At 42.7% G+C, this 22,361-nt stretch overlaps 1 protein-coding gene across 4 annotated transcripts; it reads right to left on the bottom strand.

The window, feature by feature from the left end:
- Positions 1-484: 484 nt before the first annotated feature.
- LOC120795620 (coiled-coil domain-containing protein 9B) lies at positions 485-21,843 on the bottom strand. 4 transcript variants are annotated; one of them, XM_040137688.1, is made up of 15 exons: positions 17,811-18,010; positions 17,503-17,558; positions 15,755-15,862; positions 15,492-15,596; positions 15,210-15,368; positions 13,406-13,555; positions 10,976-11,038; positions 8,764-8,942; positions 6,532-6,581; positions 6,333-6,383; positions 5,840-5,936; positions 4,549-4,582; positions 3,823-4,441; positions 3,653-3,735; positions 485-3,271 (listed from the first exon to the last, which is right to left on the bottom strand). In XM_040137688.1, exons 3-15 carry the CDS (start codon positions 15,848-15,850, stop codon positions 3,245-3,247), a joined length of 1,713 nt encoding a protein of 570 aa, XP_039993622.1. In that variant the 5' UTR covers positions 15,851-15,862; positions 17,503-17,558; positions 17,811-18,010; the 3' UTR covers positions 485-3,244. The 4 variants fall into 4 exon arrangements, with proteins under 4 accessions (XP_039993622.1, XP_039993623.1, XP_039993620.1 ...); XM_040137689.1 differs by lacking the exons at positions 17,503-17,558; positions 17,811-18,010 and adding an exon at positions 21,735-21,843; XM_040137686.1 differs by lacking the exons at positions 17,503-17,558; positions 17,811-18,010 and adding an exon at positions 19,041-19,256.
- Positions 21,844-22,361: the final 518 nt, after the last annotated feature.

The following is a 22,361-nucleotide window of genomic DNA, read 5'->3' as shown; positions in this document are numbered from 1 at the left end:
GTAAAACATTTCAGCTCATTTTAAATGGGGAGTGAGGCTGCTGTGCACGGTGTACAGCCGGTCACAAGCCTGAAAGCCTCGGTTGCAGAAGGCTGCTATGGAGACAGCCCTGGGAGGAGATAATTAAAATAGTAGCACCTATGGGATGTCCCAGCTGTAGGGCTGAGATGGAGCCTTTTCCAATGTAACAACTCTGCAGAGAGCTCATCTGAAATTAATCAAATCCAACAGGAAGGAAGACTCCGTGGACCAAGGTCAAACTTTATGGGCTGGTAATGCTGTGGTGTACTCTATATTTCTGCCCTTTTTCTATTAGAGACTCACTACAGTGGCCTTGCTTTTTTTTTTTTTTTTTTCCTTTTTCTAAAGACTTAAAAACTGTCCAGAGAATGAATTCATTCACATCTGCGGTGTTATTGAGCTGGGGGAGAGAGAGTATAAGAGAGGGCGACAGCGCAACAAAATAATGCCAGTCATGATTAGAGAACTTGAAATACAGAAAAACTTTATTGACGTTCTGTATGCCTCCCTCCTTCCAAATTGTTTCTACGGTAAATGAAGCTATGTTGCACACAGGTTTAAGTTAGCATGAGCACTTTGAACAATAAAAAGCTGGGATCACAACTCGACAAACGCATTCATACACAGGCACACATTCAATATTTCCCTCCTTACGAGTGTATGTGAAAACACGGAGGACAGCAGTGGGCACCCAGGTGGAGCAAGAGGATCACAACCACCTCTTACATTTGTCACTTCAGCGAGGTGAGAATATGCAGATGTCTGAAAACTAAATGAACAAGTGCTAAACAAGGACAAACTGCTCTATGGTTGTAGGTCCTAAATTTCTTTTCACTAAACTGAAACCCACAAGGAATTTTAAATATTTCAGAGGTAATCTGTATGACCTGCTTTTTAAACAGTTGTCTCTTTTACCACTCTTTCAAAATCCCTATATAATACAGAATAAGGCCCCTACTCAAAAACAGCACATTTTTCTTCTTGATGGCTGGACTGGCCTTAAACACTGTAACGTGTTTCTTGGTTTTCCCAGTGTGCTTCTACTAGATTCCTGATTATTTCTATTTTATGTAACCACAGTTGAGGCTGACAGGGTGCTGCAGCTCAGAGCCTGTCCACTATTTTCTCTACTTACAGTTACATAACTGTTTACTATACTGTAGCATTGACGAAAGCCAAAAACTTCTTTGAGGACAGAGTTCTTGTAAGGCTTCTTATTATAGTGTCACTGATACCAAAAATACAATAACAGACTGGCAATAAATAAAAACAAATCCATACATGTCACTGAGAAAAAAACAGCCACTATAATGCACATATACATTGCTTTAAACAGTTTTAGATTTGCAAAATCATTCTAGGTAACATTCTCTTGTCCAATGGAGAGGCAAATAAATAAAATGAAAATACTGATGCTGCACTGTTAGTACAGTACATTTAACACTACAGTATGTTATGATACAAACCATGAAATAAAGGTACACCTTCAGTATTTGAAGAAGCCAATATGCAAGGCACAACAACAGACTAAGTTCGTAGTGAGGAAGCTTTTTAAAAATATTAGTTGTCTTCCATGATTATAAAAGAGAACAAATAATAAAACAATACCAAAAGGGAAATACAGCTGAATCCCAGTGTTTTGACTATGGACTAAAGGCTGGAACCTCATCGACCTGGATGATGTATTTTCAGCAGCTCAAGTCTATCTGTCCCACAGGGGGGAAAAAAAAAAAAAAAGCCTAAACAGTGAAAAAGGTTGGAGACTGACACTCTTCAAACTGGTTGCTTTAAAGCAACATGAGCAAACTATTAAAAAAAAAAATGTTTTATGTCCCAAATTCGTTTTTGATTCACAACCTTGACCTTCTGGTCTCTGCCAACCATTGATAACATTTGTACATACATTACAATTCCATATTGAGCAAGACCAGATTATTGGGATTCAGCTGTAAAAGCATGGCGACTTCAGGGAACACAAAAAAAAAAATGTGTTAAAGGGCAAGTTTGAGATTTCCGTTCTACAGTGTTATTGATCACTTGGGAAGACGGATTTTAAAACAGCCAAATGTTTTTAGGCTACTATTATGGATCTTGCTTTCAGCTGACAATTAGCTCAACATTAAAAGGATACTCCAGTGATTTAGATCGGCACGTTCATAAAGTTGGGGGGACTTTGGCGAGACAGAATAGTCTAAATCTGTGCCGCAGAGGCAGACATATCTTGACTTTTAGTCTCTAGTATGGGTCAAGCTCCAGAAACACTGCAGACTACAATTCCCAAAATGCAACGTGATTGCATTCCTCTAAAAACCACCCCCAGTTTGTAACACAGGCTCTCTGTATAAATTTGTGATTTTTCATACTGAGATAAACTTGGTGACATCACTGAGACATCACCGCGGAAGACGTTACACAACTTTTTTCACAGGCTGTTACTACTAGCCGTGATGAGAAACCTGAGCTTGATGAGTGCAATCAGTGGAGTGGCCCTTTAAATTTTCCTAATAACAGAAAGATTTCTGTCAGTAGTAATATTTTAGAAACTTAACAGTGTCTTGGTCAGTGGCCAATAAGACAATAAGTCTCAAATGTGCCCTTTAATTGATTTATTGATTTCTATTATTTCACAAAAGGCCATTGACTGATACTGGAAGCAGTTAACAAATAATATCTACTCACACAGATTTGAGTGTAGAAGTACAGACTCTACTCTACTGTGGGTCTGTCACCAATGTATCATCATGTAATACAGACTTTATTCCATTATTGAAAATACCTCTGAGGCATAATCAGGCACTAGATAATATGACTGTGGCTGAACTTTATTGTCAAGGGCTACCTAAGCCAAACCGATTAGCTAGCCTCCTGATATGTACCTTGAAATTTTCATACAAATGTAAACATTCAGTGATATTGCACTCAAGCAGCATACTAACATACCGTGTAATGTGTGAGTACACATACATTAATACTCATAAAGTGCTTGGATGTAAAAATATTTGAGCAGGGAAAAGGTTCACCATTCCTATGCCAAATCTTAGATAATTGAAAACTTCAATGGGTGAGACAGGCCACAGCAAAATTAAACCATGGTTTTGAGTGTAAGCCATAAACAAGTATCTCAAAAGAGCTACTTCCAGTGAAATTATGCATCCAAATACTAGGAGGCAAGGCTCTGTGTCGCTGTGTTTTGGTTTCAGTATTTACATCCCGAAAATGTCAATCAAACAATCTTCCCATGCTCTCTTGCCTGCAAAAAGAGAAAAACATACAAAAAATTATTCATAAAAGCTGCTATTTCTCTTCTATAATTTGCACACAAAAAAACAGGATCCTGTGTCATCTACAGTTTATTTATTTATCTCAGGCCTGTCGTTTTTCTTCTCTTTGTGAATGATTTAAGCAGGCGGTCATATATTATCAGGCTGATTCAGTGCAGGGTGAGATGAAGAGGCATTGTCTCCCGCACTAGAAACAGGCCTCAGAGGTGGTGAATATACTTAAACCAAAATTGGATATCACAGCATCTCTCTCTCACACATTTAACTGCTCATCCATTTTCACTCCCCTCCATCAGTCCATTTACACATCTATCGATTCTCCCATCCCTCTTCCTGTCTCTTGCACTGACCTTGTCACTGCTGGTGGAGTGTGTTGGGTGTGTTTCTCCTGACTCCAGGCTCAGGACTGACAGACCAGAGTCTATTCGCTCATCTATGTGAGAAAACCCAACATTAGCTTAGTTATATATCATCAAGATTTACTGTCAGAAAAGTCAGAGCCATTGAGGCTATGTCCTACCTGTGTCTGTGTTGCTGATGTTGCACTTGGCAAGCTCTATATGCTGGACAGAGCCCTCCTGGAGAGAGGCACAGGCCTTTTCAGCAGGGGGGGACTTGGGAGCTGTGGGGGGGTTGCTGTCTTTTTCAGTACATTCATTTTCAGAAGCCTGCTGCTGGGCAACAGGAGGAGCAGACGGACTACCTCCCTGATCCTGAGGGCTACCATCATCCTGCTTGGCACTTTCAAGTGGCTGCTGTGGCCCTTGCACTTCGTGTTTGTTCTTTTTAGGTGAGGAAGCTTTTGCGGAGCTCTGACTTCCTGATTCTGAGCTGGCAGAGTCCCGAGAGCCTGTGGTTTGCCTCATATGAGCTCCCTGGATGTGCTCCTCTGAGAAGCGTACTTTCTTCTCCAAATTGTGAGGGGACGAGGCCTCCGCTTGCCCCTGAGTGGAGGTGTCCTCTCTCAAGGTAGCAGCTGAGACAGGAGCTGTGGATCCACTCACTTCCTCACATGTACTCAACAAATCTGGGCTGGGTGAGAGCTTCGTCTTTGAGTCCTGCTCTTTCTGATCTCCTACTTCAACATCTGTGAGGGCGTCAAGTTCCTCCAGGAATTCCTCCAATGTTGTATCAGAGGTCTAAGAGATTAGATTGGAACAACAAATAAGGTTTTCTTGCTTCTTTAGTAGCATTTATTAAACACTGCACAGTTCAAATTCACACTATCACAGGTTTGACTTCTCACCTGTAGGTTGTCTCCTTCTTCACTTGCCTGCCATCTGAAAAATGAAAGGACTTTTACCAAAAACTATTCTTTAACAGTTTGGGAATAGTGGTGTTATTCTGTTGCCCATTACAATCTGCATATTTATGCTAAACTCTACAAGTTAAAGGAAATACACAAGCTTTTGCTCTCTGCTGAGAATTAGATGAGAAGATTGGTACCATTCTCATGTCTGTGTGCTAAAGATGAAGCTACAGCCGGCAGCCAGTTAGCTTAGCCTAGCAAAAGGACCAGAAACAGGGAGAAACAGCTAATCCTGAATCTGTCAAAAGGTAAAATCTGCCTGCCAGCACCTCTAACTTAATACGCGATATTGTTTGTTTAATCCATACAAAAACCATGTGAGGAAGTGACTGCAGTGACTGCAAAAACCCATTTTGTCTAGCGAACCATCTCCTGGCGGAAGCCTCAAATTTATTGTACACATGAGACATGAGAGGGGTACCAAGCTTCTCATCTAACTTTCAACATAAATCGGATGAGCGTATTTCTTTAAATAGCAATCTGTTCCTTTCACATTTTACATGGTCAAGTAAGAGAAAGAAGAAGAAAGTAAGGGATGAGAAAAGTGGATAAAACTATAAGCACAGTAGCTTAGCTCCAGCAAGCTGAATCTTAGGTCTCAGCTCACTACACTAGGATCTATTGCCAGCTGTGGCAATGGATCCTAGCGCAAAAAAGCGCAGCCTGATAACAAGAATTTGTCAGGACGCAGCTGAGTGCTGTTTTACGCTGTCCCCTCACCCCTACCTACTGCCATCACTGAGACAGAGCCACAGAAAATCATCTGGCACATTGCATTTCCGCACTGAGAGGCTCTAATGCCTCCTTTCCAGGTCTGTGGTCTCGTGGCTTTTTGAGATTATACACTATGCTTGTGTAACAGCACACCCCGAAAGCCTCCTCATTAACCAGCGCAGCGGCTTGCTCCACAACAGAGGAAAATCTGAATGAGAAAAAAAAAAAAAATTTAACTCTGTGAGACGTGAATGAGGCCTTCTGGGTTATTTAGTCAGCTGCCACAACTTCTAAATCAAGCCCCATGACATCCAGGGGAATTTGTACATTAGGGCACAGTGCAGGAAAACAATGTGCCTTCACAGCTGTTTCATATATTTCATTAGTCATAGTAAGTTTTCTCCAAACAGTTAATTGAGGCTGTGGTGAGAGACATCCAGATGGTTGAATCAACTCTAACATCAGGCTCTTGTGCATATAATATCAAACAGGACAATGTTTAGCAGTTCCTGACCTCCTGGCCCTCCCAGTCAGACGGTCTTTGCCTTTTGCTTTACTGCTCATCACTAGCACATTTTTAGCTCCCTTGTCTTTTCCTCGCTTCTCATGACCTAGGACAGGAGAATACAGACAGTTTAAGTCACAATTACATGACATCTTACATAAATAGTCATTACTCCTTCTGCCGAGACAACAGTGTTTTTTTAATAGTTTCCTCACTGTGTGGGTTTCAGACAAAAAACTATAATTTTCACTCTGCCACCCCCAACATTATCTACCTTTTCTTTTCCAAGCTGATATCCCTCCAGTTTACCCTGTCTAGTGAGTTAATTGAATTATTTCCCACACAATATCCTTTTTTCAACATAAAATATTTCCAATTGCTGTTTTACTGACACTTCAGAAAATAACATACATTCACAAAGGTTTACTTACCTTTTGTGTACACTATATGTTTATCTTAAGGCACTGAACTAATAAATAAATAATATTTAAGTGTGGGATACCTCTTGAGTCCACGTTTGCTCTGGGCTGACCTCTTCTAGAAATTCGTCCACCTGGAATTGAAAAAATCATCAAAGAATACATAATATTAAAAAAAAAGACAAAGATAACAAGAGAAACCATCTATTTATCATCGTGCTTTGATGTGAAGGGTCTTATTCTTAAGTTAACAGTTTGGAGTATGTCTGGACTATGTCTCACCTCTGCTAGAAGGCCCCCAGTCTCTGTCATGCAGGGATTTGTCTGAAAACCTAGAAGGAGAGGTTCAGTTTAGACAGAAACCTAAACCATTCCAAGCAGTGTCTTTGTGATGCTTCAAAATGATTCCTCACTCTCGGTTCAGGTGACATAACAGCTCATCTACGCCCCATCAACAGCTCTTCTGACATTCAAGTATCATCATTGTACGTTTATTATGGGCCTCTTGCAGAACCAGTGAGAGGTTTTTTGCTCCACGAATCACACCCTTGCATTTTACATCCACTGAAACCATCTAAATTGTTGAATCAAAAACACATTTCCTCTCCTATTCTTGCTCAAGGGCCTTGTTTAAGCTTCGCCAAATAAGGCAAGGCATTCCATCCCTTATCCAGAGCTAAATATAGCCGCTCCTGCCTTGTCTCTTTACATTTTGATGCTTCCTTAAACGGCACATTAATTTACTCTGCAACTTAGTCACCCTTTGTACAGCAGCCCAGTTTATTTGAAATCTAACAAACGCTTAAAATGAATAGGTTGTATTTTTTCCTCCAGTCAGTCTGGGGTGCTATTGTGTGATTTCATCGAGGAATGGGATGGCAGGCTTTTTGTCTGTTCAACAGACTGCTCATACTGCTCAAAGGCTGATTAGAGGAAGTCTTCAAAATGTAAGAGTACACGACAAGTTATAGTAACATACCATTACATAATGTGCATACAATGACACAATTCACCTAAAAAGTAATTATTACCTCCACCAAAGAGGTGGTTTTCACCCGTTGGTTTGTTTGTTTATTTGTCAGCAGGATTATACAAAAAGTACAGCAGCGATTTGCGCCGAACATGGTGGAGGGATGGGTCATGGGCCAAGGAAGAAACCACTGAAGTTCGGGGCTGATCTGGATCATTGACTATAAATTTGAATTTTTTTCTCTCAAGTCTGGTGTAGGTTGTTTGACACTGGTCTTGGCGGAGGTATGTAGTTTGGTGATGTAACCACTTTGCAGTGTCCTGTGACTTGATTTAGTCTTGTGTATATGTGGTATGACATGTAACCCAGATAGCTCATCTAATGGATTCTTCCACCGAATAATCTAACTAGAAAGAAACAGACTGCTCTTGAAGGTTAGTTTGTTTGTTATCTACATCTGCACAAAAATTCAATCAAGCTTTTTACTGACTTCAGAGGTAAAACAAGAGGAGAGAAGCAAAGGCAGGGGATTGGCTAATAAAGCTGATAACTTCGTTCAAGAAAAAGGCACTATAGGAATAGTTCAAGATTTTGGCTTTCTCTCTGAGAGTTAGATGAGAAGACTGACACCACTCTCATGTCTGTCCATTACAATCGAAGCTACAGACCGGTAGCTTAGCATAACAACTGGAAGCAGGGGAAATTAGCCGGCCAAGCTTTGTCCAAAGGTTAAAAAAAATCCACCAATCAGCATGTCTAAAGCTCACTAATTAACATAGTTAGTTATCAAATTCTTATAATCCTTAAAAACCAAGTGTAAAAATGTCAATTTGTGGCCAAGGAATAACAGTAGCTCCAGCGCGTTACTCCCCATAAAACCCCAAATCGACATTTTTACATATCTATTTGTGTACAGCTTAAGCCAAAAAGATGTAGCATGTTAATAAGTGAGTTTTATAGGTGCTGGTAGGCATGTTTTTTTTAACCTTTGGACAGAGCCAGGCTAGTTGTTTACCGCTGCATCTAGTCTTTATGCTAAGCTAGGCTAGCTGGGTACTGGCATACGGACATGGGAGTGGTATCCATCTTCTCATTAACACGAAAGGCAAGACACCACAGAAGCATATTTCCAAAAATGTCAGAATATTACTTTAAGAAGACAGCTTGTCAATTTTTTAAAATTATATGATGTTAGACTAGTGGGAAAGACAATGAACAGGCATCTTATTTTAGAATAGACTGTAAAACTAAAGCGATAAAAATGTTGTAGTTAAGAAGTTTATTTGAGGCCAGGAGGTCACCACTGACGATTCCTAACTGGACAAATAAGGCTCTATTCTCCTTGAACAAATACCACCAAGTGTCCCTTTATAAGGCAATACTGGAGAAGAATAAACCTGCTTAGTTGAGATTTCATGGACAAAAAAAAAAGACGATTTCTCTAAACACAAAACAGTGGAAGCAAATGAAATATCACCCGGAGGAACAGCTGTGAGCTGAGCAGACAATGTGCCTTGGGAAAACTGAGCACTAAGAAGTCTTACATGTTCTCAGTTTTGTCCATGTCCCACGCCCTTCTCCACTGGCCCTTTGCGTTTTTATGGCGTGCCACTCTCTCCCTGTCGATCTGCTCACGCTCTTTCTTCCACCTCAGATACTCCTCATGCTCTTCTTTCAGCGTGGGGATGTTGAGGTCTGTGCTGGCATGCAGGTTCTCGGGCTCCTATGTGGACACAAAACATTTCAGTCTACTTCAGTGCATAAAAGCAAGTGGCCTTCTTAATGTAGATTTCTATCAGGGTATAGTCCACTCATCAGTAATGAAGTACTGGCACTGAAACAGGACTAAATTAAAACACCCGCACCACTCAGCATGTCACATTATAATACATTTGAAGCATCACTCTACACAGTAATCAGATCAGTGGAGGGAAGCAGCTCAACAACAGCTTCACATTAAAGCATGGGCATCTTCTCATCTCTAAACAAATTATTAAACAGCAATAGGGCAATGTACAAATCAGTAGGGATCAAAAGAAAAAAAGGGAACAAATACCGCAAACAAGGATATCTGTGGTATTTTCATGCATTCTATATTACTATAAATGCCAATCACTTCCTCACTCTAAATACTAATGGTTGCCTGAGGGTCCAGTCAGCTCCCAGGAGATTACAAAAAGCTTCTTGTTTGTCTACCATGATGACTGCGAGGCAACACAATCAAATTCTTTGAAACAATATTCCAGGCAAAATGCAGTGTACTGTAAATGCAATTAGGTCCCCTTCCTCCTTTCCCCTCTTAACCCGTTTATTGATTAATGTGATGAGAGCAGAAAGGATTGCTTGCTAAGACCAAAGGGGGAGAGGGAGATCTGATGCAGGCTCTTTAACAATCCAAAGGGGACCAAGGCTGTGTGTTTCTTGTTACAAAGGCCTGGAGCAAACCAGGTCTACAAACAGGGCTTTGCTCTGAGGGAAATCTTGTAAAACATCAGCAATCTCTGATAGAAAGTCCCTGTCAGTGTTTGTTTTTTTTTTAATACAGCTGGAGGGAGATGATGCCGGTTTCTAGAGAAAAATTAAAATTGTGTGATATTTCTGAGTGTATGGGGGGGGGGGGATCGACATGCTTCTCTGAATATTATGTCTCACAGCCACAGTAAAAACAGTCAGAGAAAGACACACAAAACAGTCCTGGTAAGAAAAATATGATGGGGGATTTTTTCCAGCCAGGTGTGGACTAATCACAGTCAAGTAAACATGTTGCCTTTCTGCATGTCGTTATTGGTGAAAATAGCATCTGTGCTCTTCCCTGTGGTTTCTATCTCCTCTCCCCTCCCTCTCCTCTGGCTCCTGGGGGACGTCAGGGGTCACAAGGGAAGGCACTTCTTGCATGTTCCAACAGGCCGTCTCCTACTGCCCGGCCCAGTCACCCTGCTAATTAGCACTTCTCAGTTTCTTGCCTCCGTGCGGCCTCGCAGGGAGGCTGTCAGGAGCCAAGACAGGTAGGGTGAACGTTACACAGAGAGCACGGGCAATGCTGAGATAGAGCAGGACTTGATCGCATAACTCTCAAATTTAGATAGATTCAAGATTGGCAAATAGTGAAAAAAGAAAGATTCTGCGGTTGTTCTGGACTGCCTCCAGAAGTTGGACTGGTTTCGGCCTGAAAATGCCTGCAGAGGTTTACAGATTATTTGTTAACCAAAACAGTTACTTACGCAACAGCTTAAAAAAAAAAAAAACTGAGTCTGCATCTTATTTCCTTGAGCACTCACTTGGCTCAGACTGTAGGCACAGAGAGCGGCGCGAACGGCGATACTTGTCATGTGGCGTATTCGGTAGGCCTTTGAAGCTCGTCCTCCCTCCCTCCACAGTCGGCCTATTTACCACACGCCTGATCTGTGAGACAGCTCTGAGCTACTCCAGCAACATTAGCACGCGAGGCAGTGGGAGGCAGATGGGGACAAGCACTGGTGGGGGGGGTGTGCATGGTAACGTGTCGTGCCTATCTGCGAGTTAGTGTTTGTGATGAGGGTAGAGCACATATTTGCATTTCTCTGTGTTTTTGTGTGCCCATATTGTGGCGCTATATGAGCACACGTTGCATTACACATTTATGAATCATGTGCCCGTTGTGGGCTGGAAATACAACCTTTTGGCTTATGGGTTTTGTCAAATCTATGAAGATTATGTTTTAGAGATAAAGCAACAGTATCCATATTTAAATGTTGATATCTGTGTCTCTATCTCTACCTGGCATTGCTCTGTAAGTCTGTGATGCTCCTCAGTGTGCATCTGTCCCTGTTTAACATCATCCTGTCAGAGAGGAGAGACAAGAAAAAAAAAAAGAAGATTAACATGACAACAATAAGGGTGACACAGCAGCTCGTTGCCAACCAATTAAACATTGTTGTAATAAACAGTATAAACATCATTGCTGCAATAAACAGTAAAAGGAAATCAAGCGAGGGCACAGACCCATCTTTTGGTAAAGATTAAGAGGCTTATGCTGCCCCCCAGTGGACTAATGGTGTTACAGCGTGACTTGGCACTTGACTGGTTCTAAATGCCCACTCTGAAATGGGGTCATCAGAGCAGAGTGTAATTTACAGGTGGCCGAACTCCGGTAATTTGGAAAATGAAACTCATCTTATTGCAGATAGAGAATAGTGTGTAACTGGGGTTCCAGTGTATTCCAACTGCAAGCTGTGCTCTGGTGAAAGCAGTTGATGAGTCATGTTGCCATTATTAGCAAAACTCGCATGAACAACCATGGGGGGAGAGACAGTAAACGCTGGACAGAGGGGTTTAGTACACCTGCGGACGATGGCGCCCACGTGCGCCCTCACAGACACCCCCAGCCACACCCAAACATCACACCCACACATCCAGCACATACGCAAACACAGAAGGCCACTGACTACCTTGTTTCTTTTCTGCTCTCTCCTCACACTTCGTCTTCCTCTCCCTCTCTGACCCTTTCCTGGCACCTCGCCAGGCCCGTCTCTTAGGCAGCATAATGAGCCTTTTCAGAGTGAGAAGGCAGTCGAATGTTAATTAGATCAAATCAGCCCTTTCAGGATGGTGGGAATAGGGAAACAATCGTGCCAGTGGAGGGCAGATCACAAAAGGATCCAGAGAGGAGAAAAGGAGGCTGGAAACAGACAGTGGGCTTCCAGGAGTCTCTCCCCTTTCCTCTCAATCTCTCTTTCTCATAAGTGTAAACTGACGTCTAGTCTTTAGGCACTTTCAGGCATTACAATCTGATTGGGATACTGCCCAGTAACCACACCCCTCTCACAGAGTCATTATTTATTTTCAGGGTGTCCGATGCGAGCACACACACACACAACAGACACACACAGACACACACACTCACACACACATTCATTAGAAAAATATTTCAGAGGCAGGGCATAGCCATAGCAATGTGCAGTTCATCAGGGTTCTTTTCCATGCAAATATTTTTCTAACACCAGATAGATACATGACATTCTCTCCTCCCATATCACCCTTCAGCAACGTTCTCCCCGCTGCTCTCATAAACCATGTCAAATGATACTGGTTATGTAAACAGCGACCACGTGCAAACCAGGTCTCTGGGTTTCACAGATGACTGGTGCACTGGAGCGTTGGCTACTGTTCAAGTGCTGATTCAGTCCACATGATAAATAAAGGGGGACAGACCAAGCGGGACAGTAATGAAGGCAAGAGAACAGCGTGTTCAGCCCATAGATTTAGTTCACATTAGCTCAGACAGGCCAGTGAGCAGCACTCGGTTTATCAGCCATTCAGACGCAGATGTGTATATACTTATTTAGAAAGAGCTTCCACTGGTTTTGTGTCCAGAGACCCCTCCTGCAGCTGGACTGTGTCTGTACAGTGGTGAGGATCAGCTGTCTGTGCTGATCCTGATTGGGCAGCTAGTATGTGCCTGTGAGAGTGTGTGTGCGTGCGTGCATGCGTGCGCCCGTCAGGCTTCAGACTGCGGCAGAGCAGCTGTTCCAGAGTTTCTGCATGCCTGGGGGGCATTGGGTCAGTGACAGTGTGGCAATTCACAGCGCAGCTGGGGGTACTGCATGTGCATGCGTCTTTGCCTATCTGCATTAAACATAGGATCTCAAGCATACAGTACATAGTTAAACTATTGATATTAAAAGTGATACCTCCTATCTCATTATAATACTGTTAACAAGACCTTTTGTTGAGCTGTTACAGTATCTATTTATCTTTCATGGCTCCGGAGGGACTCTGATCTTTACAGCCTGTTCCACACACCCAGAGACATATACACACAGAGGTTGAGTCATTTTTCATTTGACAAATAACAAATAATCATCAGTCCCGAGTGGGATCATACTAAAAAAGTCAAAACAGTCATCCAGGCCTTGTGATTTGTTTCGGTTCTACAGACCAATAGCGCTGTTAGTAGCCCCCCTTATACTAATGCCACACCAGTCAGTCACAGCCCCAGCCCACCTCCTGCCCACAAACCATTGTGCTCCATCACTGGAGGGGTGTGGCCAGCCGACATGTCTGACATCTATGTAAAACACGTCAGCGCAGCCCAAGAGAACAAACAAAAGAGGGATGTGAGAGTGGAAGCAGGCAGGAGCGTGCATGCTGGGTTTTCAAACGCTGAGGCGTATGATCGCTGAAGTGTTCGGGGTGTCTAATTCAAACCTGTGTTGCTGTGTTTCTCTTGGTCGTGTGAGGTGGCTGCTTCCCCCTCCCAGCGGTCTCCACACGCCTCGGCTGGCCGTCATCTGTAGGGCTCTTGATGTCCGCAGGGTCCGGCCTCTTCTCTGGCCTCTCGCTCACCACCCTCTTACCCTGGAGAGATGGTTACTCAGTGTCATTACTGCAGCCAGATGCATTGATTTGATGATTTTGATAGCTCTAGCAAACATGTAAGCTTTTATCCAGAAATTTTCTGATTGAAAAAGCTCCACCAGCTGCATATTTTTAACCATGCTAGCATCATGTCTCTTTGGATCGCTATGTCAGCCTGTTGGAGGGTCCACCACACTTCAGTCCCCAAGAATGAAATATCTCAACATATACTGAATGTGTTGCCCTGTAATGTGGTACAGATATCCATGGTGCCCAGAGAATGTATCCTATTGACTCTGTTGATCCCCAGACATTTCCTATAGAGCTGACAGGCTAGTATTTTAAAATCTGAATTTGTCCAATACTTTTGTTTATGCCCAAATACCTGTAAAACTAGTGTCCTCTTCCTGTCAGCCTCAGCTGTACTTAGTGTGTGAGTGCAAATCAGCAAATATTAGCATGTTAACATACTAATCTAAAATGTTGAACATAAAAAACATTACAGAGGATAAACAGCGGGATGTTAGCATTGTCATTGTGAGCATGTTAGCATGCTGGCTACAGCCAGCCTGTTAGCATGGCTGACCTTTGCACTACTCACTGCTCAGTTGAGCATATTTAGCCTGTTCTGCTGACTAGACCATGAGTATATAGATTTTTTTTAAGGTACTCAGTTGGATAAGTTGCTTTCAGTAATGGCCCAATTCAAGCACTGAAGAGTGCACTGTATTGTATCTAAATTAAAAACCAGAAACCTGAATGCACTAAACATTAAGTAACTTTTCTGGATAAATGAAATGAAGCACCTGCTGAGTGGCATATGTACGTAAAGTTCAGAGTTCATCTTCCGATCATAATCTTAGAACACTAGACAAATATCCACTGTCGGTCCCCGACTGACAGACAGAGATGGGAAAGAAAGCTTTCGCATCGAGGCAATTTCGTTTTCTGCTCCAGCCGCTTGGAATAGTTTGCAGAGGAAAACATTTAATTAAAGAACTTGGTCACCCAGACCAAATTCAAGGCCACTGTCAACTATAATAAATGACTCCTTTACTCTTTCTCTGTTTTTGCTTATTTTAGCTTTCTTAATATCGATATTATTATCATAATATCAATATTAATGGTTACCTGTTCTTTAGTATTGTTTCATTTGTGTGCCTGATGTTGTATTGTCTAGTCTGAAACTCTTAATTTTGCTGTCCAGGCCTGGTCTCCCCCGATGAAAGAGGTTGCTAACCTCAGTGGGATTAACCTGGTTACACAGATGTTTAAGAAGTAGTCATTTCAACTGTAAAAGCTCTGACTCAGGTTAAATGTTTGCTGTAAGCTGAAAATTCATGTCAACCATGCCTCTGATATAAATACAGGTCTTGTTAATAGTTAATATTAAACAATATTCACAACATTTTCAATTAAATATCATAAAATTTTGCCTGTTGTCTGACCTATCATAGCAGTACAGAGGTTGAAAGCTTCTAGCTCTAGAGGAGGCACACATTTTGCAGCTCAGTGAACAAAATCTACACTGCATATCCATCCATTGCGCTCTTGTGTTAATCTTTCATTAATGTCAATAAAACTACAGGGGTCTTGGGTTCTCCCATATTATTCTTGTCACTTGAAGTGGAAACTGGCAGTGAAGTGAATTTACCTTTTTGCCTGCCATGGTGACCATTAACTGCTTCCTGTGGCCTCTGCCAGTGCCCTGCGAAGGGCCTTCTCCCCCCTTGTCAGGCCCAGCCTCCTGCTGTCCTTTCCCAGCTGGTGAACCACCGCTGAAAGGCTTTGTCACCACAACACGACTATCCTGCTTCAAACCACAGAGGGGAACATGTTATAAAAAATTGATATAGTTTCTAGCCTTGTCTCTTCTGCAGAAAATGCTTGCTGGCAACAGTTTTCATATGTGTCACCTCATATTGCAGACACTCACACTGGTGGACTTGCTGATTGTGATGGTAAGATCATCAGCTTTGCCCTTGCGGCTCTGCAGTGCCATTCCTTCCTCCTCTGCCCTTTTCTTGTCCTCCTCCACCTCCTAAAGGCAACTCATTGAAAACAACCCTCTAATCAGGAAGCCTGTACGAGCACCAAGACCTCACAGAAATGAAACATGCTCCAGACTTGCATCTCTACTCTGGACACCAATTCTGAACACCCCAGGATACTTCTCTGCCTGCGAGCACTTGTCCTTACCTTGTACCTCTTCATGAGCGCTTCATTCTTCCTGCGGAGAGCCTCGATCTTCTTGTCCAGCTCCACGTCCCTCTCATGATCCCTCTTGGGCATCATGTCACTGGGGGTCTGGGAGGATAGACATCAGATCATTGATACGATAAAAAAGTACTGTCACGTTTCAAAATTAGGTCTGCTGAGCGCAATTTGTTTTTAGTGTTCCAGCACTAATTTATTTGAGCTTTATATTTTGATCTTAGTTCTGGTAATCCTATGACATTTTTCAATGCTAGTGTGTTTTGTAAGTTCCACTACTAAAATAATACTTTTTTGAATACATTTCTCCATCTAAGTTCTCAAATGACAAATGTTGGCTAACCACAAACAGCTGTGCAAGAACTTTGCCTACATAAAATAGTTTAGACTGTTTTATGTAGGCAAAGTTCTTGCCTTTTACTGGTAAAATTTTTATTTCAATAAGGGATCATTGGATCAGAGAACGAGTAAACAAAATTATAAATCCAACGAGATATTTTATTCCAGTTTTCAGTACTGGAAAGATTTGCATACTTGTTGCTATGGACACATTCTGGACTGAAAATTACCAAGGTTCAATAACCGGCCCTATTTGGCCCACGATTTCCATATGTTTTCTGAGTTTAAACTGGCTATAGAATAGATGAAAGGTCTCCATAAAACAAGTGTCAAAAACAATATAAATCTTTTGATACAGTCTGCTTATGAACAGAGTAGAAACTAAGACTACGAGCTGAACTAATCATTGATGAATGGACAATCAATTTGAAAATGTCTTGTGTCCATACCACTGCATGTGCTGTGATGACACACAACACTAACATGCCCTCACACCCACCACAGATGGAGCATTCATTACGAGGCTCAGTTACGCAGACAGATTGCATATGCCGAGCATCCTAAACATCCTGGTGCGGTCAGCAGGGCATGCCTCCTCGCGCGACAAGAGGCCCTATATTGAAAATCTCTGCAAAACCAGCTGCAAGCATGTCCAAGAGCTGCTGCTGAGTTGAAGAACACCCAAATGCACACAAATGTAACAACACGGAACGATAACGATAATGCGGAAGCAGCAACCATCTCCCGCACAGAGATCTCATTTCCTTCAGCCTGCCGATCCCGTCTGCGTAGTCTTCCTTAAGGAGACGGGTGTGTGAGTGGTTGAAAGTGTGGCTCCCTCAACATGTCTCAGAAGACTGGTGTGTTAAGGAACTCCTCCCTGCAGCACAGGTATGGCACCTACTTCAAAGCACACGGACACTGGAAGTTCAGGTCAGCTGCGCTACATGTCAGAGATGCCATGAAAGAACAAGCTGCAATCAAACCACTACTGCATAGCCTGTTTTAAAGGAATAGTTAGAGATTTTAGGAAATACACTTATTTGCTTTCTTTCCCAGGATTGATATCAATCTCATGTCTCTAGACTCGGGGCAGGCTGGAATCAGAAATTGTCCAGTGCATAACTGCCTGTAAAACCACAACAATTTTTTTTCTTATGGATTAAACTAAAATAGTTAGTTTGTGAGCTTTAAAGGTGCTAGTGGATGGATTTCATTGCCTCTTGTCAGAGCCAGGCCAGCTGTTTTCCCCGTTTCCACTCTTTAGGCTAAGCTACGCCAACCGACTGCTGACTGTAGCTTCTTTAATGTACAAACATGAGAGTGGTATCATTCTCCTCAACTAACTCTCAGCATGAAAGCGAATAAGCATGTTACCCAAAATATTGACCTACTTATTTATCCATCGGTGTACATGAAATGCCAGCACGAGGACCGGTCATGAGGAAGCCTGTAGGTCATGTAAAATGTAACACATTGTCACAAAGCCACATGCCCCAGGCAAATGAGATAATACTAAAAGAAATAAAAACAAGCAAGCAAGCTGCCTGAAGAAGACACCAAAATGTAAGTTTTAAGAGTAACAATTTTCTGGGATTTATGACATAAAGTGATGTGAGAGACAACTCTGTGCCAAGGCTTTGAAAAGATGGGATCTGAGTAATAAGTTTGCTGCTCTTTCATCCCTATATCTGATGTCTACCTATTGCAAGCCAGCACCATTTTTCTTCACAAGGATTCCCTTCAGCACACAAACAGCAGTACTCAGATAATACTCAAGGAACGACCGTCATTGTCAGAAAGAAGCTCTCAACTCAATCAGCCGAAACAAGTGTTTCCCACTTTGAATCAATTCCTTTTGAAGTATCCCATTCTCATCACTTCGTGTAAATTATTCCGAGACGTCAGAACCTTCTTGAAAGAGACAGGAAGTAGCCCTCCCAAAGTGAGTCAGTCATCCCCCACTGTTGCCCCAGTGACGACAGGGGAGTCAAGGCTGCTTCTATGTGATATCACTAGCTCAGAATGATGACTCACGGCAAGCGAGCGCACAAAGACTGTCACATTGGGACTGCGAGAAATTCTTTCATGCTTTTTCCAATCTTCGCCGCTGGTACGTCTGCAAAGAATGGCTGCCACTGAGATATTGAGTGCAACTATTGCACTCAAATCTTACTATCGGAGAGATTGACCTTCATGCTCTAAGTTGTCAGCACAGACTTTTAGTAACATAACAAAAGCCAACAAATCCTGAATCAAGATGCATCTCGAACCTGTTTCAATCCTGCAAAGACACAGGGAGCATGAGAAAGAGTTGGGACTCACTCAAAGAGGCAGCAGGCTGGAAAGTGGTTACCTCACAGCTTCTAGTTGTCAGGGTATCCAAACACAACAGACCATGAGGACATACCACCAAGAATAGGCGCAAGGGAGAGATACGCTGCCGACTCTGAATCTCAGAGGGGCCAGTGGCGGAGACTGAAGTGAACGCTGGCCTCCACTAACCAAAGTGGGTAGCCTCTGTGTGGGGACTGTGCCTCTCTGGGTTCAGCTGGCCAGTTCTGTGATTATGCAGCAGCAGGGCTAACGTACACACATACACACACAATGACAAAACACACAGAGACGTTGTGGATCTGCCAGTGGGCAGCACCCATGCCCGGACCGGCAGGCAAAAGGGGGGAGAATTGGGGGGGGGCTGCAGAGAGAAAGCTGCCAAGGCTTCCTCCCTACCCAGCATTCCTGCCACCTACAGGAGCTACAACGGGGAGAGAGAAAGAGCCACAGACACAACTGAAACGCAGCATGTAGCCACAGCTAAATCTGCGACAGAGCAGAAGAGGAAGAGGGGGAACCTGATACCAGAGACAGAGAGAGAGCTGGAGAGAGTGGGATGAGAAGAGATAAGGGGAAGGAGAGAGAAGGCACTCACGGGTCTTTCCATGTCAGCGGTGAGAGCTGGGCTGGGTCCAGGCGTAAGACAGCCGAGGCGGCAGAGAGGGCTGCCTGGAGTCGACGACCATGCCTCGATTACAATGAGCCAAGTTGGGCAAGTAGCCAAGACGTCTAACAAATGCACAGAGCTCCCCTGTTAGCGGATTTCACAGCACCCACCCGCCTGTCCACCCTCTCTCCCTCTCACTCTCTCTAACCCTCCCACCCTCCTGCGCATATGCTCTCTCCCTCCCTCTCTCCCTCTCTATAGCACTTGCTCTTTCCCCTCCTCACTTATCCTCCGCTCAAAGCATGCTAGTTAAATCCTGTCACTCTCCTCACATGTACACCCGCACACATTGTCAGGTTTAAAATAAATTACCACTATAGCTCAGTTGATACTATAACATAATAATTTTTTTTTCTGTGTGTATGTGTCATTATTTTTTTGGCAGCCAGACAAAATGTACAGTATTACTTATGCTTTTTTTTCTTTTTCATGTTTAAATGCTGGAGTGGCAGTATGAGAATCATTTTATAACATCCGATATCGATTGTTTCCTTAATTCATTCTTTCCTTCCTTTCTAAAGAAAGAAAGTCCTTGGGCTTATAGTTATTTAAGGCAAATTGGGTTGATGGGTACTGGTGGTGGTATCTGTACTTGTACTGATAAATTACTGTAATGGAAGGTTTTTAATTTTCATAATCTAAAAATATAGAAAAAAAATGATTTTGGCCTCAGTTTCTGGTGAGAATATTTATAGATATTTAATATTGGAGTGTGTGTTTTCTGTGTGAACGCTTTCAGATCTCTTTTACGTTATGCCCTTGTGTCTAACCTAGACAAGATGATGGAAGAAAAAAACTGACTTTTTTTTTGGAAAGCTTCTTGAATAACCCCCATTCTAATGGGGCCCCTTTCAGATCTAAACATGCCACTATATAAATCCAGACATCACAATTGAGACAACAGCTGCGTCTCCTACAAGCTGCAGACTACATGTTTAGAGTACTAAAGAAGCTTCCTAAAGAGTGGAAGGGGTGGGGAGAGGGGGGGTTGTTTCGCCTGCTGAATTTCCCACAAATCTTCATGCACGGCATGCTGCATCTGGCGAAGCCAAGTCTGAGAGCTAATGACATGCAGCGAACGGGCAGCCTGGCGGACAAATGCCACAGGCAGCAGTGAAGTCAGAGAGTCGGAGTCAGTGCTCTGCAATTTCCACATTGGAAAGTTATCAGTCGGGGCTGCAACATTTTCAGCATACTCAAGTCCACATAGCTTACATTCTACACAGATCAATCCTGCTTATGAGCAAAAGCGCCTTACAAGTAGTTTAGCCTGCAAGTATTTGACTTGTTTTAGGATTAAGGTAAGAAATGTCTTGAGAAAATGTTGTGTAGGTCCCTAACATGTTAATACCTAAAGATGACTGTACTAAATGTTGAACTACGTAGTTGAGTTTCAACCTTGTGATTAAGGTGATCTATCAGTATGAGCCTGTTATCAGGGCAGTGCCAGGTGAAAGGCAATGGTTACATTTTGATTATTGGAATTGAAGGGTCATTTAACCTCTAAATGAATTAGCAAGACTTAAGACTCTGCAGCCATGCCCATCTACTGCAGTGCTTTCGGCTGAATAGTAAGGCCAGCAAGCTAACATGCTCAGAATGACAACGTTAGCATAGTGATGTTTAGCAGGTGTAATGTTTGCCATGTTCACCATTTTTAGTTTAGCATGTTAGCATGCTAACACTTGCTAATTAGCACAAAACACAAAAGTACAGCTGAGTCTTTAGCTTTGCAGGTATTTGTCCATAAATCAAAGTATTGCGCAATCTGAAGTTTCGACCTGATTATGAAGAGTTAAGTCTTCTCCAAAGTTATTACAATTCACCCTGAGATGCCTGCACCGGATTTCATGACAATCCATCTAATAGTTATTGAGAAATGTCTCTCAAAACCACGAATGTTCACCTCATCGTGGTGCTAGAGAAAAATATCAGGGATCACCAGAGTCATAAAGAGATATCCTCCGGGAACAGTGAATGTTTGTGCTAACAACTGTGCTAATCCATCCAGTAGATGCTGAAATATGTCATGGGAAAAAGGAAAAACTGCTGGTCGACCTGCTGGTGGTGCTAGACTCGATAAGTACTGTAGGATTCAGGCTTTAGGGCATGTCGGTACAACATTTCGGGGCAATCCGTTGACATATCTCAGCCCGGGCCGAAGCTGTGGACCGGCCCACGGGCCGCCTAACAGACCGACGTTGCCATCCCCACGCACACCAATGATTTAGATATCGAGAGGGGCCATTTTGAATCATTGTGGGATCAAAGTCTGTGTTTAATTTGGTTTCAAAGGATCTCTCCAACATCTTTTCAAACGTGTTCAAATTCTAATTCAAAGTGAAAATTGTGGAGTTTTTTTTGGTTGTTTTTTTATTTGTTTTTGTTCATTTCACATTTTTCACCTTGATGATGATTATTTTATTTACGGTTTACAGTTTTTCAGAGTCAAATAAGAAATTACACTTATTACTCATTAACCAAGATGCAGAACTAAGAGGTAACAAAAAAATCCTAAAAATCTCGTTGTATTTTTTAAAAACGGCTAATTTGAAATCGGATTTTTTTTTAATAGATAGAGAGAGAGAGATAGTCGAGGCATCAATTTAACCATGTACTTACCTCCTCACTGGCTCGACCGTCCTCGTCGAGCTAGCAGCAGAAGCAGCAATGTCGCATCACGGCCACTGGTTGGCGCCAAATCCTTCGTCACGAGCCGGACACAGGCAGCTCCACACGAGGAGGGGAGAGGACAGGGAGAGGGAGACGGGGGGCCTCTGTGGTCCGTCCACTCGTCTCTGAACGGCGTTGCAGTGCCGCAGACGAGGCTGTCGTGACCCTGTAATACAGCACAGGACGCCCCGTCGTGTCAGCCAGATGTGTAGTCGGGATTTGCTGCTCAGTTATGTGAGAGACTGGCTTTGTGTGCACGACTCGAGGCCACTACAAAATAGTTGACAAAACGATCTCAACTCGAGGTCCACTTGTTTACTTGCTTGTCTTGGAACCTTTGACTGTATCCCATGCTCCTCGCGATAGCAGACTGATTTTGTCAGACTTTTTCCTTGTATTGCTGCCAAGTTTGACTGTAAAATATGAAAATCCATTTGTATGCACACATTTTGGCTGCATCTTGCATTTGGTCATTTGCTGCATATTTGAGAATCGTATGTCAAATCTCTGTTTGGCATAATATGAGGATTTATTTTTCAGTTCTGTATTCAAAAGATGCATACATTTTTATGCAAA

The sequence above is a fragment of the Xiphias gladius genome, chromosome 10, assembly GCF_016859285.1.
Source record: "Xiphias gladius isolate SHS-SW01 ecotype Sanya breed wild chromosome 10, ASM1685928v1, whole genome shotgun sequence".
Classification (NCBI taxonomy): Eukaryota; Metazoa; Chordata; class Actinopteri; order Istiophoriformes; family Xiphiidae; genus Xiphias; species Xiphias gladius.
Note: the sequence above shows the minus strand (reverse complement) of the source record. Positions and strands in the feature narration are given on the sequence as shown.

What these genes read in the sequence shown, in the direction of transcription:
- LOC120795620 (XM_040137686.1), bottom strand. An exon ending in CGCTCATGAAGAGGTACAAG is followed by an intron (nt 15,597 to 15,754) that starts GTAAGGACAAGT and finishes AGTTGCCTTTAG; the next exon opens with GAGGTGGAGGAGGACAAGAA. An exon ending in AGAGAAACACAGCAACACAG is followed by an intron (nt 11,039 to 13,405) that starts GTTTGAATTAGA and finishes CCTCTCTGACAG; the next exon opens with GATGATGTTAAACAGGGACA.